The sequence below is a fragment of the Pristis pectinata genome, chromosome 2, assembly GCF_009764475.1.
Source record: "Pristis pectinata isolate sPriPec2 chromosome 2, sPriPec2.1.pri, whole genome shotgun sequence".
In the NCBI taxonomy this organism is placed as follows: Eukaryota; Metazoa; Chordata; class Chondrichthyes; order Rhinopristiformes; family Pristidae; genus Pristis; species Pristis pectinata.
The window spans coordinates 18,594,380-18,613,397 of record NC_067406.1 but is presented as its reverse complement, the minus strand read 5'-3'; the positions used below and the strand labels follow the sequence as shown (position 1 = coordinate 18,613,397).

Genomic DNA, 19,018 nt, shown 5'->3' with positions numbered 1-19,018 from the left:
GCTGTCCTTAAGTCTGGTGGTACGTGCCCTCAGGCTCCTGTATCTTCTACCCGATGGAAGAGGAGAGAAGAGAGAATGACCCGAGTGGGTGGAGTCTTTGATTATGCTGGCTGCTGCAGCAAGACAGAGAGAGTCCAAGGAGGGGAGGCTGGTGTCCGTGACGCGCTGGGCTGTGTCCACAACTCTCTACGGTTTCTTGTGGTCCTGAGTAGAGCAGTTGGCATACCAAGCCATGATACATCCAGATAGGATGCTTTCTAGGGGTCATGTTTGGATTATCAACAGGCGATAGGAAAAACATATAGCACCAATTGAACTGCATTGCTGCGCAGATGGATAATTGTCACTTTTCTATTGCATTTCAACTTTAGCTGAGGAGTGGGATTGGCAAGCACCTGGAAGACAGTTGCTCACACTTTAGTTACCTCACACTTTATTGGAAAGGGTGAATAATCTAGCAAACCTCTATTGAAAAGAAACCCAGGGATCCCATTATAAAGATAGCAATGGTCTGGCATTGCAGGTATATGGACTATCTGTCCTGTGAAATTCTAGACATGACCACCTGTAATTCCTTAGAAAATTTGATTATCATGGACTGAAGTGAGCCAAGATGCTTTCCTAAAGTGGGGATTATGTTGAATGTCCTCTCACTTGTTTTAGAAGTTATCTCAAACACCATTGACCCAGTATCTTCCGATTCTCATTTGGTGAAATGATGCAGGGTGGGGAGCCTTAGGAAGGAAATGAGATTAAGGATAAGGACATCAGCTTGGAATGCTAACTTTGCTTCGTCATAGATACTGCTTGACCTTTTGAGTATTTATATCAATTTTTTTTGTAGTATTCTGATTTTTTACTTTCAGTTAAGTACATGGATGGATGGCATGGAATGAATCTTGGGATAGAATTTCAATTGAACCTAATACATTTTAGTTCGCAATATGTTGCAATGTATGTAGAAATGTACAAGTGTTCAGCTGGAGTAATTGCAGTATAGGACATGAGAAGTCTTCAGGAAGAGGATAGCACTACAAATGATGAAAGTATTCATTTCCAGTTGAACTCAGGTACATTTTTAAGCTATCGTTAAACCTCTGTGCGTGCGCGCATGCGCGCACACACACACACACACACACACACACACACACACACACACACACACACACACACACACACACACACACAGACACACACACACACACACACACACACACACAGACACACACACACACACACACACACAGACACACAGGATTGCGTGCACTTGCACTTAAACAAATGCCCGCCTACAGATGCTTTTTGAAACCAGGCCAAAGTCACCCTGCTGAAACCAGGCCAAAGTCACCCTGCTAAAACCAGGAATTCAATCAGATATCTAAACTGCATCTAAACTTAATCTAGAGGGGACTTCCACATCCACAATCGGATCTTCCGCCAGCTGTCCACCAGTGGAGGTCAGCAAAGTTGAGAGCACATGCTTAATGATGGACTCCAATAGAGATTGCTCTTGACCTCTGTATGAGTGTCATCCTAATGCAGCATCTGCCAAATTCACACAGCTGACAACAGTGTTAGCCTTAACGACCATGGTTCTGAGGAATGACCTCAAGGAATTGGAGTGAAACATCCATCTCCAGGAATTAGATTTCAGAAGTAACTTTTCACCTCAACAGGAAAGCCACCGCTCAAGCTGGACATAAATTTCTGTGGGGAAAGGGTGGAATCAGCAGATTCTACAAACTACCTAGTAGTATAACTTGACCATTCTTCATCATCAAGCAACATTTGTTGAAAGCCTGGGAAAAGATTTGGATGCAAAGAGCTTTTCACAGAGATTTACAGGAACCACTTAGGATGCAGAAGCAAAGATCATGCAAATCGTCCGTCCAGAGCGCTGAAGTCAACTGCCGTTGACTGACTCCAATACTGATGAATATTGCTCCCCTAGATATTGGAAGGGACATGTCTGTGGTCCACTTTGCACATAGCATCTTGGTGGAAAGCAATACCAAAATCGTGCTCAAATCAAGGAAACCATCTTAGATCAGATTAGATTAATTTATTTCCATATACACCAGGGTGCATTCAAATTCCTTGTTCGCATGAAGCTCACAGAGTAAACAGTATACATGGTAATAATAAATACAGTAACAAGAGCAAAACAGTAGAATGGTGCAAAGATTGTAGTGCAATCAGCCTGAGAAGAGAGTGACTCCAACAATGCACCTCATTAAACGGGGGCAATACTGGCGGTCTGAATGGAGCAAGAACAACATCATGAACAAAGACCTCATCACTGGCCCAAGGGAGCCAGTACCTGAACTAGACCTTTCACATAATATATAAATGATCTGGAACTGGATATGAACTGGACGGAAACCCAGATCAAGTCCTTTTTGCAACTGCATCACCAAAAGTTAAATAGAGGAACAATTCATCAAGGACTATATGCCTGCCAACCCCACCCCCAGTGCCACAACGATATCAACGTATGATTAATCTTCATGTTCCAAAACTAGACCAATATACAAGTTGCCTTCACTGCATTGCAATAAGAACTTATTTATGCTATGATGTTCACCAGTAACCCATCGATTATCTGCGTGGTTTGATATATAGTTCTATCAAAAATGTTCTTCAAATCATGATTGAAATAGCACAGCTGTTGAAGGATCCTGTTGTTGATTCTTCAGATCTCAAACTTCAAAATTTGCCAAATATATGCCATTCTTCTTTTATCTATTTTTATTTATTTATTGTTTATTTTGTCCTATTGTTCTTTAAATGTTCGAAAAATATATATTTTAATTTATCATCAATTTAATATTAAAATTTAAAACTACCTAGTAAACTATGGCAAACTACATTTTTTTTATGTATGGCTGGTGTTCTTGTGTGTCTGTTAGTGGAGGCGGACAATACCCACAGTTTTGTAACTGCCAATAGTGGTATGATTTTGAGTAGGTGGTGCTTTGAGCACCTAGGTTATAATACGTAGGTCAGCAACAATGTTTCCAAGTACTCTAATGACCTAACATCAAACAGTTCTATGTGAGAGATAATGTACTATATTGATGGAAGTTAGTTAATTCATTTATGAATATCTTTAAATTGCCTAAGATATTGCTTCATTGTCAGAATTATTAAAATTTCATTCCAGACAGTTAAACATATATTCTAGACTTTCACCTTGGTGCAATACTGAGGACTTGCTTCACTGCCTGATATGTGTTGATGAGATGTTTAAGTGAGATCCAATCTGCTCCCTCTCGGGTGGAGATAAAAGGGCACAATTCAAAGAAGATCAAGGACTGTTCTTTCAGTTACTTGGCTGCTCAACCAGCAACACTACTGATACCAACACATGATTAATCTTCATGTTCAAGGTGGCACTTGTCTTCATAAATTGGTCACATCATTTCCTGCATTGCAGAACAACTTAATTAGCTGAAACGCATTTTGGGACCTTTTGAAGATTATTTCTGGGAAAGTTTATTTATTTGTACCAACGATATACAAAGATTTTGTAACAAAGGTTGTATTTCTTAAAGTGCAATTAAGCTCTTTCTCTTAATACTTGAGTAAAGATCTTCTCAACCCACTTAGATTTAAATTTAGCCTTATTTTGGATATGTGACATTCATTGAAATTAAATGCTTCTTTGATAAACCTGTGGCAATAATAGCTTGTGGACACACACACCAATTATTTTAATTTACAGATACAGTGCTAATTTTGCCCACCCTGACTGATGTTGACTTGTTTCCACTCCAGTTTTGAGGAAGTTGATGAATCTGCCACAGATGGAAGCCTGATCAGTGCTTGACTGATCAGGTAGTTGGGTGCTGTAGTATTTGGTGTGCTCCTTCCATAGTTTCCTCTCCTTATGATGGGAGTTAGTTGTCAGCACCATCCTAGATGCTCACTCTTCATTATGAATTACCATAGGCCAGGGATTCCTACAAGCGGTATTACACATTTTCAAGTAGGCTTTGAGAACATTCTTGAATTGTTTCCTCTGTTCACTTAGTAATCCTTTGCTGTGACAAAGCTTGATGTGGAGGTCTTGTTTTGGGAGTTTGGTGTCCGACATGTGAATGACATTATCAGAGCTAGCTAGCCTTGATGCTGGGAATGTTTGCCCAGAAGAGGGAGCTGATGTTGGTTCACTAGCATGATTGTGAATTTGGAGGATTTTGTGGTGGCAACATTGGCAGTACCTTTCCAACATTTTGAGCTGCCTGCTTTAGATGGTGCCTGTCTCAGGAACATACAGGAGGGTGGGGATCACTGCTGCCAGCAGACTGAGGTCTTGGTTTTCAAACACTCTATTCCTCTGGTGGCAGAGTGAATGTCATCAAAGACATCAGCATTTGCTAACAGATGGCTCCGAAAGTACAGATGATGGTCTGTGTTTGTTGTGGACCTTTATTAATAGTGGAGCTGTGGGGTGGGTTGGTGTTGAGCTGTAAGAGCAATTTGGCAGAGGACGTTTGTATTTGCAGATATCTGGTGGAAAACACATTCTCTTGTACGTCTTGGTGAATAAGTTGATGACTTGGAGCTTGGCCTCTTGTGAGGCTGAGTCAAAGGCTTGTGTGAAGTCAAAAGGGCTGTGTATATTGGTTGATTCCCCTCCTTGCGTTACTCCTCGAGTTGGCGCCTGGTTAAGGTCATGTCCACTGTACCTCTTGGATGGATAGAATCCATACTCCAGTTTGAAGAGCATTAACATGAGCTTTGATACTTCCTTCCTTTCATAATGTTATTCTGATATATAAGGAAATGTTCTGTCCTGCAGTGTAGAATATAATTTTAAGTATGATCCTGCGCAGATCATCAGCCAAGATTTCTGATATGAAGTAAATAAAAAAAAATTTGATGAAGTACAGTTGTTTCTGACCTATATTGTAACATTTAAGCAAGATGTAATGATTACATTTAAATCTACTAATCTATTTTGCTGGATTCAACATTGGCTTAGTGGGAGAAGCCAGAGAGTAGTAGTAGATGGTTGTCTCTCTGACTGGAGGCCTGTGTCTAGTGGTGTGCTGCAGGGATTGGTGTTGGATCCATTGTTATTTATCATCTATGTTGATAATTTAGATGATAATATGGTAAACTGGATCAGCAAATATGTGGATGACACCAAGATTGGGGACATAGTGGACAGTGAGGAAGGCTGTCAAAACTTGCAGTGTGATCTTGACCGGCTAGGAAAGTGGGTTGAAAAATGGCTGATGCAATTTAATGCAGACAAGTGTGAGATGTTGCACTTTGGGAGGACAAACCAGGGTAAGACTTACGCAGTGAATGGCTCTGAGGTATGCGGTAGAACAGAGGGACCTGGGAATGCAGGTCCATAGTTCCTTGAGATTGGGGTCACAGGTAGATAGGGTCGTAAAGACCCTATCTACCTGTGACCCCACTTTGGCCTTCATAAATCAGAGCATTGAGTGCAGGAGTTGGGATGTTATGTTGAAGTTGTACAAGACGTTGGTGAGTATTGTGTGCTGTTTTGGTCACCTACGTACAAGAAAGATATCAGTAAGCTTGAAAGAGTGCAGAGAGAATTTACAAGGATGTTGCCAGGACTTGAGGACCCGAGTTGTAGGGAAAGGTTGAATAGGACTCTATTCCCTGGAGCACAGGAGAGTGAGGGGAGATCTTATAGAGGTATACAAAATTATGAGGGGTATAGATAGGGTGAATGCATGCAGGCTTTTTTCCTCTAAGGTTGGGTGAGACTAGAACTAGAGGAATAGGTTTAGGTTGAAAGGTGAAATATTTAAGGGGAATCTGAGAGGAAACTTCATTCAGTGGGTGGTGCGAGTGTGGAACGAGCTGCCAGCAGAAGTGGTAGCTGCAGGTTCAATTGTAACATTTAAGAGAAATTTGGATTGGTACATGGATGGGAGGGGTCTGGAGGGATGTGGTCTGGGTGCAGGTAGATGGGACTAGGTAGAAGATCAGGTTGGCATGGACTAGATGGGCTGAAGAGCCTGTTTCTGTGCTGTAGTACTCTATTACTCTATTTTGGTTGACCCTGTCCTTCTTGTGTTAATAATATTGGTGGAAGCTCAATCTTAAAGTGTTCTAGAATGACAAAATTAATGTTGTATGTGGTTATAAAGAATTAATTTTGTACATTGCTCTTTTCTTTATTGACCTGAGTGTAAAGCCACATAGGTGTCCAGCTTGTGTTATAAAAGCACTGGTGTCTGTTTTTGATATATTACGGGGACATAAACATGTGGTTCTGTCATAAAGTTAAATGACATTGTTGAGAGTTCAGAAAGTTGTAGTTGATGTTGAGCACCAGTTTGTATCTCAGAATGTTCCCCAAGGGACCACTTTGGTGCAGTAATAATTCAGTCAACTGCTGTGGGCTCTGAGGAAATTGCATATCAAGTTTGATGGCATGATTGTCATGTGACACTTGATTCGGCCCTGAAGATAAAAGATCTTGTGGTTGTTTTAGAGATTTGCTTATCGTCCACTAATCAATTGTGTATGAGTTAAGATCCAGGCAGTTGTGCAGTGTTGAATCATGACGTCTTGGTTCAGTACAGTTGTTAACTAGGTTATTCAAAATAGGAAGATAAAAGCAGTCTGTTTTGTTTGTTTGGTTGTTTTTTTTCCTCTTCTATAAGATATTTTATTGGCTAATGCTTAATAATGTACTTTTGATTATATTAAGTAATAGTGCATTCTGGTTCATATTGGAACATCATTTTTATTTAATTTCTGCAGAATTAATGAATTCCTAATCTTGTGATTCAATGAGATCATGGTTGAACTGTGATAGAACTCTGCTCACCTTTAGACTATATCCCTTAATACTTCCAGTTAACAGAAATTGATCCTTCTCAGATTCAACATTGAATCATACTCATTGAAGTTTAAAAGGATGAGAGATGAGGTGTGTAAGATTCTGAGGAGGATTGACAAAATAGCTGCTGAAAGGATGTATCCTCTTATAGGGGAATCTAGAGGGACTAGTTTTCAGAATAACAGGTCAACCATTCAAGACAGAGAAGAGAAGGAATTTCTCCTCAAAGTTTTAAATTTTTGGAAGCTGAATAATATTTTGGTATATTTGTGTTCTGTGGTGGGTTGAAGAGAGGTTGTGGTGATCAGGCAGAAAAGTGGAGCTGAGATCAGATCAGCTATTTCCAAATGGAGACGCATGCTTGAGGGGCTGTGAGCCCACACCTGCTCCAACTTCCTGTGTTCTTAAGGCAGAAGATAAGTGACATTGTTTCACTCGAATTCAGAATTACAAACTAGTCATCATCTCTCAAGAGACTAATGAAATTCACTCTCTGTCATGTTTAAACAGCAACATTCCCCATGTTGTGTGGCTACTCTCTTTCTCTTCTCCATCCCCTCCCTCCATGCAAAGACTTTCTTCCTCCATGGGGATACTCTTTAGATTTAACTCTTTCATCAAGTTCACATAGAAGCATTTCCTTCCCCTAAATCCTTCCTAAGTGTTGATAATGGCTGTGGCTAAGCCTCTGTCTCTTATGCTTTAGCAGTGAGGTTGAGAATTCCTGCTCATGATGCATTCCCTTGAGAATGACACAATCTACAGTCAGAACTGTGTGTGAGAGGGACATCAGGCAATGAAGCTGCCCAAATGTTTGCAGATGGAAAGCAGCTGTTGTAGAGCTCACACTACTGAAGAAGCTGGTATGTCAAGAGGATATAAATGTTTGTTCTTTTTTCATTCTTTACTTCAAATTTGGCTCATGTAATCAATGAAACTGGGGACGTAGTCCAAATGTTAGAGCCTACCTTTTAGGAGTGATGTTGTGAAACACAGTGGTAGAAGTTTGAAAGTCTTTCATACACAGTGATTGATTGCTGTTAATCTTAATTCTGAAATGGATTGTTTTTTTTGTTAACTGGTAGTGATAAGGGATACGAATAGATGGGATTAGGTCACAAATCACCCATAACCTCACCATATGACAAAACAGGTCCAAGGGACTGAATGGCCAGTTCACCTTCCTTTGTTCTTACAATAAGAACACCTATATCTTTAGTGGTTTGTTATTGGATGTGGGCATTATTAAGGCTGGCATTTATTGCCCATTACTTGTTTCCCTGCGAAGGTGGTGAAGACCTTGCAACAAAAAAAAGCTGAAGTTAGTTCTTTGAAGTGGTTGAGTAAGGACTCGGAGAATTTTAGCTTGGATATAAAATAGCAGCAACATATCCCAACATCAGAATGATTCCTCATTTAGAGATGATAGTGTGCCCTTAATGCTGTTCATAGCTTGAAGCATTTGGGCTGCAGAATATCCTGTCTTCAAAAATTGCTTGGCATCTTGACATCTAAGCTGAACTGTTGGGGGTGAAAAGGGACTTCCCAATACCGATTAGGAAATACAGTTATGCAAATTGTTGAGGTTGCTTCCTATATAAGTGTGGCATATCCTCATAAACACATAACTGAATGCAATGCACCTGCATGGTGCATGAGTTACATATTTCAGCTGCACATATGTACTTCACAATGTGCACTAAAACTGATATTCTTTTTATTTGATTGAATTCAATTTTAGAATGGAGTTTATTGAAATATCTGTATTGCCTGTTTCATTAAAAAAAAATCATTTCTTATGCCATAAAAAAGGAAGAAGAATTGAAAAAAGCTTGGGAAGAAAAGCAGCGCCGTGACCATGAAGAATACCTGAAGTTGAAAGAATCATTTGTCGTTGAAGAGGAAGGAATTGAGGTCCAGGAAACAGAAGAAGAGGTAACTGATTACACATCACCATTATAGCTAAACTGACATTGTGCAGCAGTCACCAGTTCCAGACTGCATGGTAGAATTATAGAAGAAAGTCATGTGGTATTTTATTTCATTATTTAGAAGTACAACTTCTCTGAAATTGTCACAAATTAATGAATAATATTCACATTTAAAAGAAAACTACATCGGCATCATATAAATTATGAGAATGTCTATTCCTAAATTTAGTGGGATAAGAGAAGAATTTCTATCATTTACTGACGGTTCATTGTAAAAAAAAACGGCTTTGAATAACTAATCTGAATAATCCTTATGAAACTTATTAATGTCGACACCATTTTGCGGCTGGATATCTTGGATGTAGAACTGTTATTTGTGGCTCATTGCAAGATCAGTCTGGCAGTTGCACTCTCTTCAACTCTTTCCCTGTCGTCCTGCAATTTCTTTGTCCCTCTGAATTATAGATTTGGAATTTCTATTCTATTTGTTGTAGTAAGTAGGGCTGCACAGTGGTGCTGCAGAGAGTGCAGCTGTCCCACAGCTCGAGTGGCCTGGGTTTGATTCTGACCTCTGGAGCTGTCTCTGTGGAGTTTGTGCATTCTCCCTGTAACCTTGGGGGTCTCCAAGGTGCTTTGGTTTCCTCCCACATCATAAAGCCATTCTGGTTGTTTGTACTGGCTACTGTAAATTGTCCTTAGTATAATAAAATTGTAAGAGAGTTGGGCTTGGAAGGGCATTGATTCATAACTGAACTTATTTATATTAATTCATAACCATACTTAATAGGGCATATGAGAGAAGAGGTTACAGGGAAATAAGAGAGGGAATGGGACTAGAGAAACAAAGGATTGCAGATGCTGGAATCTAGATGAAAAACACTATAATGCTGAAGGAACTCAGCGGGCTAGGCAGCAGCCGTGGAGAAAAGCAGGTGGTCAATGTTTCAGGTCAGGACCCTTCCTCAGGACAGGCAGAAAGGGGTGGAGAGGGTAAGATATGCTTGGTGGCTGCCATCAAACACACCATTCTCCACTACTTCCACCATCTCCAACGGGACCCCGCCACCAAGCATATCTTCCTGTTACCAGTCACTTTAGCTCACCTTCCCACTCTACCACAGATATGTCAGTTCTCGGCCTCCTCCACTGCCAGGAGAAGTCCAAGCGCAACTGGAGGAACAGCACCTCATTTATCATCTAACGAAAATTACATGTTCTGTGTAATTGTGAACCAGCAAGAACAAATACTGCAAGACAAGTTAGTTATTCAATGCAGCCTAACGGCATGAACATTGAATTCTTCCACTTTAAGTAATCCCCACAACCCCCCCCCCCTACCACCCCCCCCCCTTTTTTCCTCCTTACATTTGACCCATCCCTTGGTGGATCTGCTCTCCCCTCCTCCCCTGCACCTGCCTATCACTATCTCTTACCTGCATCTACCTATCACCACCCTGTGCCCACCCTACCTCCCCTCTTTTGTCCACCTATCACTGCTTTGTTTTTCCCTCCAAAATATTGGGCTTCCCCTTTCCCTATCTTCAGTCCTGGAGAATGGTCCTGACCCGAAACGTTGACCGCCTGTTTTTCTCCATGGCTGCTGCCTGACCTGCTGAGTTCCTCCAGCATCATAGGGAATGGGACTGATGGGATTGCTCTGAAAACTGGCATAGACTTGATGGGCCAAATGGCTTCCTTCTATGTCATTAGTATACATAATAATAACATTGCTAATGTTTAGCAAAACTGGATAGTTTCATTCCAACAAGATGAGCAATATATAGTTTTTGTAAGTGTATGTTATTTGTATATTCATAACCATACTTTAGTTATGTCTTCATAAAAGCAACAGTATAATTGAGTTGTCTTTTCTATGGGGATGACTAAATGAACAGTTGTGAAGATTTGAAAGAGGTGTACAGGTTTAGTAGAGTAAATAGAAGGAACCTGTTCCCATTGATGCATGGTTCAAATTTTAACATTTTGGACAAAAGGTATAAGGGAGATTAGAGGAAAATAATGTCTTGGAGAATAGTTATGATGTTATGAGAGTAGGAATTGACTGCCTTTCGGAGTGGAAATAGAATCAATCAGGGCCTTGAAAACAAAGTTGGATTGTACTTTGTAATTTGAAGGACTATTTGAGTAATTTGAAGGACTATGGGGGGAGAAAGCTGGGGGAATAGGACTGGTAGGATTTCTCTGCCAGACTCGATGCATGAAATGGCCTCCTACATCATAACAATTCTTTGATTTTGTGTATGTCTGAAGTGCAGCTTTCAGGCATTGCTTACATTAAATAACTAACTGTTCTTGCAATATTTGTTCTTGCTGGTTCACAATTACATGGAACATCAAAAATGAATGTCACTGTAACAAATCTCGAAGGCTAATCCAAAAGCTCAGTGGTGAACTTTACTTGCATTTTATGGCATTTGATCAGTGGACTGCAATTTTGTATGAAAGGTGGTTTGCTCTGAAACTTGTGAGCTTTCATTTCTAAGTTGAAGGTAGGAACAAATTATATTATGAGTAATGGGCTACCTAAATTATGATATTGCAAATTCAGCCTCAGCCGCAGTGCCTGGATCATTCCTCCTGCTGCCAGCATCACCACCATTCATCTGAGCTGCTCTGACTTTCCTCTCAAACACTCCCATAGCTTTCGGTTTGCCCACCCAGTCCCAGACCCCAGACCTGCCTGTTTCTGAAAACTAAATTGGTTCAAGATCAGAGCAATGAACTGTAGTGCACCAGTGAATGTATATTAAACAAAAATAATAGTTACAAAGGTAAAACACCCCATGCATACGATTCAATAGCATGTTTTAACAATTCTTTTAAAAAGAATTTTAAAAGGTACTTCTGTAGTTTAAGCTGTTTGTTACATTTAAAGGAAAATTGCTATTTTTCCAGAATTGATATACATTATTGTAAGAAAAGGTTCAGAAATACATTAATTGTGCAAAATTGTATTAAGTAATGTTGTTTCTCATTAATCTCTCTGCTTATTTCATTGTTCTTGTTGTACTTCCCAGTCTGAGAACCTTCTGCAAATGTTCATCGACTACATCAAGGTAATGATTATACTTAATTTTATGAGAAAGCATAGAGTAAAAAAGGCTGGAATACAAATATATATGACTTTTTTTGTTGCTGTCATATTTTGGTTTTATTGGGACTATATTCGTACAGAGGCTTTGAAGAAAAGAGTTAATTTAAGTGCTTTGACGCGGAGTGTTTTATTGTAAGTTTTAAATAAATGAGGAAAAATTTTTTTTGCATAGAGAATGATATGGATCTGCAATGTACTGCCACTGAGTAGCCAAGGCAGCTTCAATTGTGGTATTCAGAACGAAACAGAGTAAATACTTGAAAGGAAAAAAAATATTCAGGGCTATTGTGAGAGGATGAGGTAATGGGACTGAATTATTCTCACTTAGAGCTTCATCGACATGATGGGTTGAATGTAATCATTCTGCAATTATGTGAAACTTCAACAGAAATGCTAGTGAATCGACCAGCATCTCTGGAAAAAGAAACCAGTCAATGCTTTGGGTCAGCGAATCTTCTTCAGAACTGAGAAGAGTGTGAAGGGTTTTTAGTTTTCAAAGCAGAGCTGTGGGGAGGAGTGAGGTGTAAGACATAAACCTCTATGGAGATAGGTTAAGACGGATCAGTTGATGAGTACTGATCATTAGTGAGGCATTTTAAAGAAATGAGGTGAGAAAGGGACATAAGCACGATAATGGAAATGATGAGAGAGCAGTGTACCTGAAGTTGGAGAATTCAGTATTCATTCCAGAGGTTGCAAAGTACCCAAACGGAAGATTAGATGTTATTCTTCTGGTTTATGTTGGGTCTCATTATAAAAAAGTAGACGAGGCTGCCAACAGACAGGTCAGAATGGGAATGGGATTGAGAATTAAAGAGGCATACAACAGGAAGCTGAATGTCACCCCTGCAGACAGAGCACAGGTGACCCACAAAGTGATCGCCCAATCTGCATTTGGTTTCTCCAATGTAGAAGAGACCACATTGTGACCATTGAATGCAGTACAGTAGAGTGGAAGAGGTGCAAGTGAATTGCTGCTACACCTGGCATGTTACTTGAATTGGACAGGTCTAAGACAATAGGCAGTCGGGATGTTCATGAACTAGTTTTGATATTGTTCCCTGTGACTATAAATCCGAAATTTGTCAAACTGTCTGGACAATTTTGGAATCTCACATTTATACCATATAGGGTCATTGTTGTTAGCAAGATTCACATAAAGTATCAGTTAACCTGGAGTTTTTTCATAATTATTATTAATAACTTGTAATTGTTGTTGTTGAAAGTCTGTGTAGCAAGACATAATTATATGAATGCAAATTGGCAGTGCATTTACAATGTCTAAAATCTTTTAACACAAAAAAGACATGCATCAATGATTTTACTATATAGATCAGGTGTTAGTGTGTCATCAAAAATGCAATGGCACATAGAAGATTAGTGTTTTCTACTTACGGTACAGAACGGGTAAAAAAATATGAAATTGCGTTTTCTTATGATAGGAAGGAGAGAACCACTGAACTCAATGACTTGATGTTGGAGTCATTCATCATTTTCTTCAGAGCATTACATTACTGGTGAAAACCTCTATGTACATTGTAGCTTGTCAGTGTATGAAGTTTTTATCTATTCAATAAGGTCAGTTTTTTTTTGGAAGAATACTTAAATTCACCAAGTGTTACAACTTTCTAAAAAAACTTTATCAGTAGTAAGGGCTATAGAAAGAGTGGATATTTGATGCAGAAAACGGTAAAATGATCTGAAATATCATTTATTTTATACAAGAGTGTATCACTGATACATCTTGGATACACCAGATTAAAACCAACTACACCTAACATAGACTGCTGAAAATAACTTCTTTTCCTTTTATTGAGCAAATCATTGTTCCTACAGCACAAAATTGGCCTTAATTTCAAGTGCCCCTCAAACAAGGATGGTTGCTTTGGGAAGTTGTGGAGGGGTAGGGGAGGAAGTAGCGGCACGGAGGGGAGGGTTAAGTTTGGGGTTGAGGCTGACTCAGAGAAGAGAATACTTTGTATATAGTTGTGCTCCACTGCACCTGGGACTACTGGGTATTGACTCTGAGTGAGGGGAATAAAATGTTCTGTGTCCTTGGCACTAATATTCTCTGCAATAATGAAATTACATTTGTATATCTTTATTGCACTTGCTAACACAGCTGCAAAGATTTCTTTCCAAACTTATTTGCATAATTCTCACACCATTTACATTTACGGTTTGCCAAACAGTGATTATCAGATAAAACGAAAGACCACAATTGAGTACTGAGTCCATTTCTAGTCACTGCATTGCCCCAAAGGTGTAAAGGGAAAGCAGACAGGTGGCATGTCGGAAGATTAAACATAACATAAAAAAAAACAAAGAATGACTAAAAGATTAATAAAGAAGGAAAAATTAGTGGCTGGCCAGAAATATAAAATAAGATAAAGAGGAATCAGTGGATATAGTAGACTTGCATTTCTGCAAGGCATCAAAGATTAATGTGGAAAATAAAAGCTCAGGATGTAGGTGGTAACATATTTGTTTGAACAGAAGAGTGGCTTGGATAACAAGAAACTGAAAGTTGGCATAAAGGGTTGATAAGGTGTAATGAGTAGTGTTCCACAGTGCCGGGGCCTCAACTTCTCAATATTTATAAATGACTTGGATGAAGCCACTGCGGGTATGGTTGCTAAATTTGCTGAAGTCAAAGATTGGTTGGAAAGTAAGTTGTGAAGGGGATGTGGATAAGTGAGTGGACAAAGATCTGACAAGTGGAATATAATGTGGGAAAATGTGAAATTGCCTATTTTGGCAGGAAGACAAAACAAGTACATTATCTAAATGGTAAGAGACTTCAGAGCTCTAAATTCAGAGCAACCTGGGTCAGATGCAGAAGGTCCAAGTGCATGATTCGCAAAAGCCTCATGAGGAGGTATAGCAAGAATGTTATTAGTTATTACTATGGGAATTGAATAAAAAAGTAGAAAAGCTATACTTTGTTTTATAGAACATTGATGAGATCACCTCCTTTCTTCTATGAGATTTGTGTATAGTGTTTTTCTCCTTATTTAAAAAAGGATGTATATATGTTGGCAGCAGTTCAGAGAAAGTTCAGTAGAAAAAAAACAGGAATGGGCATGTTGTTTTATGTGAATAGGTTGGTCAGGCTAGGCTTGTATTTGCTCGAGTTTATAGTGAGGATCAACTTGATTGAAACATATAAGGTATTAAGAGGTGTTGACAGTGGATGTAGAGATGTCCTGATACAGGGTTTTGACCCAAATCGTCAACAATTCCTTTCCTCCCACAGATGCTGCTCAGCCCGCTGAGTTCCTCCAGCAGATTATTTGTTGCTCTTGATGTAGAGATATTTCCTCTTGTAGGAGAATCTTGAACAAAGTTCTATTTAAAAATAAGGGGCTGCCCATTTAAGCAAGAGATGAGATATTTTTTCTCCCTCAGAGGATTCTTTGAACCTCTTCTTCAAAGGGCAGTGGATGCAGTCTTTGAATATTTTAAGGTGGAGACAAGCAAGAGGTGAAAAGTTACCACGGGCAAATAGGAATGTGGAGTTGAGGTTACAATCAGAAAACGGGGCATGGGTTTAGAGTAAATGAGGAAGAGATTAGAGAAGAGGTGGAAGATTTTTTTTCCACAAAGAGGGTGGTAGGAATCTGGAACTCGGTTTTAAAGTGGGTAGAGGCAGAAGCACTCAAACATTTTAAACAGTACATAGGCGTGTACTTGAAGAGCTGTGACTTGCAGGGCTAAGAACCTGGTGCTGGACAATGGGATTAGGTTGGGTAACTCTTTATCAATTGGCACAGAAGTGATGGACTGAATAACCACCTCATGTGCTGTAAATTTCCTGTGATTACAGTAATATTACTGGATTCCAAATGAGTGATAGACTATCACAAATATTGTAATAAAACCAAATACACTGTATTCTTAACTAAATACTGAACATTTTTCTCAGGAAGACATCATTTAGTAGAATTCTAAGCAAATAAATCATTTTCTTGGGGTAAAATTTTGTTCTAAAATTAAGGTATTTCTCAAATGAATATTGCTTTTATGTATAGTTAATGCCTGCAATAAATATGTATATCCAAGAAAGTTTGAAGATGCTCATTTCTGAGTGAATCCAGTTAAGAATGTAAATATCATTTTTAAGTTATCCACTGAATTAATCTTTTATAATTTTATTTTTACAGTCTTTTATAATTTTGAAAAGTCAGCCGCTCTGTCTATTTAAACACCCATTAATTAGGTCATCTGAGGGTGTTACTGTTATGCATTTGTCTTAACCTTATCCTTTCTCCACATCTTCAGAGAAGAACAGAAGACAGATTTTGGCAGTTCCTGGCTATGAGAACTGAATTCCATGGGCTGGTTGCCCCCTTTATTTCTCAGTCCATAGTAGTCAGTTCTCCAGCTTGGCTGCTTTGTCCTTCAGCATTTCTTCAGCCTTAATTATTGAGTGAATTTCTACCTCCTTGCATGATCTTCTTTTAGGATTTTCACTCTTTCTTGTTGAAGATGACCAGCGTCTACCTCTGTGGAATTTTGTATAGTCAGCATTGTTTCTCAGTCTTGTCCACTGGTATCTTTCTTAGTTATACCCTCCTGATTTGTTATGGCACTCTCAGTTATGGAATCCAAGCATGCAAACTCACTGGCTAGTGAACAAGTTAGTGTGTTACCATGGAGAAATCTCTGGGCTGGGGAGTGTTGTCTATCATATCCAATGGGAAAGGATGAGAGAGACTGTAGGGTCTGTGTGATCTGTCAATATATGGAGTAGCCAGCAAAGTCCTGCATTCTCCATGTTGACCAGGATGTAATCCTGAGGCCATGTCTCAGAGCTGAGCAGCTGCACTGCTTTTCTGAGCCTGTCTAACAGCAGCCCTCATAAACAGCCACTCCATGCTGAATCACATGGAGCCCTGAGCTCACAACCAGGTTCTCAACACAGCAGCAGAGAGGACAGAGTTCTATGCCCAGTTCTTGGCACAACAGCACGTGGTTAATGCATCTTTCACTATACAATGCTATAATGACCTTTTTTAGTGCTGATTCCACTCATGCTATCTTCCCAGGTACATATCCTGAGCACCAACCCAAGTACCGGTAGAAAACTGATTGCTAATTGAAATAAAACACTGTTATCAGGTGCTTTTTGTTAATACAGTTAGATAATGCATTTTACGTAAAATTTCCATTGAATTTATTTTATCTTCAGAAATAAATCCGTGAATAAAAAGTAGACAAGAGAGTTGACACCTTTTCTCCCAGAAAATTAACAGTAATTCTATCTACTACTCCAAGTTTTACTTCATCAAAAGTTGGTCATTCAGTTTTAGTCACCATGGAACTTTTTCACCAAATATTTGTTGGTATATTGGCAACATCTGGAGGTTTGTCCAGCATCAGTGACTGGGGGTTATTATTTCTAAAGCTACATTTTTGAGTAAGCACTATAGAACTTTCTTCCTCATTGATTTTTCAAGACACATGTGTTTTGAATCTCAGGGATTTTAATTATTGTAATGCTGCTGGAATCCTGGGTTGACAGTTATCTTGCCCTTCTTTTCCTCCAGAGAACAAAAGTTGTTCTTTTGGAAGAACTTGCCTCTCATTTTGGCTTGAGGACACAGGTAAGTGGATTAATAAAGTAGTTTTTTTCTGGAGATAAATTAAAAAGAAAGTGCTTGCAGTTTGGCTTCAGATTAATATAAAATTTGTCACAGTTATGGACTTTGAACTACAAAGACTGTTAACAAGAACAAATGACGCAAACATTTAGCAGTTTCCCAAATACAGGAAATGGATGTATGGTAACTTAAAAGAGATGCATATTTTTAATCTGATCATCTTGGTAGATTTACTTTGTGCAAAGAACAATATTCTGAAGGCCTGCTGCAATAAATGATACCATTCTCGGTTTTGAATTTGCGTAACGAGTAAACACATAAATTTATTCTGTAATCTTCAGAGTAGCTGTATGTGGTGAGCAGTTCACTCTAATTTCCCAAAATTTTCTGTAGATTTGTTAGTTTCAATATCACTGTGAGAAAACTTTGTTGAGTTCCTCTGAAGGACTAATGTGCACTGCTTGATAGTCATTGAAAGAGAGCAGAAAACTGTCAGATTGAATCTTTGATCTGTACGTATTAGAGCTGAACTCAGTTGGCAGAGAAGGAGGGATCTGTCCCTGAGTTTATGATTGGGGGGATAAAAATATGCCAGGTTTTCTGTTCCAATAACTACATGGTGAGCTTTGCTTCATTTTTACTTCTTTGTAAAAGAAGTAAAAATGATAGGGAAGGATTGGGTTCAGCTATGATGCCTTGAACAGTTTGTTGCTAATATTCTTAATTCTAACACATGCTGAATTGTAGAGTTGCATTAGGATGGAGTTCAATATTTTGACATATCTTCAGATCAATAATTTGTAATTTCTTTTAAGGATGCTATTAACAGACTCCAAAATTTGATTGCTGAAGGATCTCTAACAGGTATGTAGCTGGTGCAATTGAAATGTAATGTATCGATGAGTTCTTTCAATTTAATTTTCAATTATGTATTTGTGTATATGCTAAAGTAGAACCATGCAGTTAGCAACAAAAACATTGTTTTATTATTCTGTGGTGCTATTTTTATTCCTCAAGTAAATTACCTGTAATATTGAAAATTAGTATTTGATTGTTTGGTTCATAGCAAATTATTTTTCTTCCAGGTGTCCTTGATGATCGTGGGAAATTCATATACATCACTGAACAGGAACTTGCTGCTGTGGCTCAATTTATAAGGCAGCAAGGACGTGTTTCGATAGTTGAACTGGCACAAGCCAGCAACTCTCTCATTAACCTCAACCCAGACTCAAGAACTATTCCTGAATCTGTGGCCTAATGTTCTCCGACTTTACAAAAATAAAGTTGCAAACTATGTATTTTTAATTCCCACAAGTTTTGTGTTGAAAATATTTTTTCACTCTTTGCTCTATTTACAAGGTGGTGATTTTGCTGCTTGTGTCTCAGAGAAGGCTGCCACCTGTTCTCTCAATAGGGAGCAGAAGGATTCCCAGTGTCATTTTTTTGCCCTTGCTGACCTGTGGCCTAATTTAGTATCTGTTTACCACTCTTCCTTTGCATGAGAGATAGTGCCATCTACCTCAAATGAGCACTG

At 38.9% G+C, this 19,018-nt stretch overlaps 1 protein-coding gene across 2 annotated transcripts in view; it reads left to right on the top strand.

The window, feature by feature from the left end:
* LOC127567451 (DDRGK domain-containing protein 1) overlaps positions 1 to 18,782 on the top strand; it is a 66,663-nt gene extending 47,881 nt beyond the window's left edge. For both annotated transcript variants that reach the window (XM_052010371.1, XM_052010370.1), the window contains exons 5-9: positions 8,648 to 8,770; positions 11,805 to 11,843; positions 17,431 to 17,487; positions 18,300 to 18,348; positions 18,570 to 18,782. In XM_052010371.1, the coding sequence (XP_051866331.1) occupies positions 8,648 to 8,770; positions 11,805 to 11,843; positions 17,431 to 17,487; positions 18,300 to 18,348; positions 18,570 to 18,742 (441 nt within the window). In that variant the 3' untranslated portion in view covers positions 18,743 to 18,782. The remainder of the gene's footprint in view (positions 1 to 8,647; positions 8,771 to 11,804; positions 11,844 to 17,430; positions 17,488 to 18,299; positions 18,349 to 18,569) is intronic.
* The last annotated feature ends 236 nt before the right edge of the window (positions 18,783 to 19,018 follow it).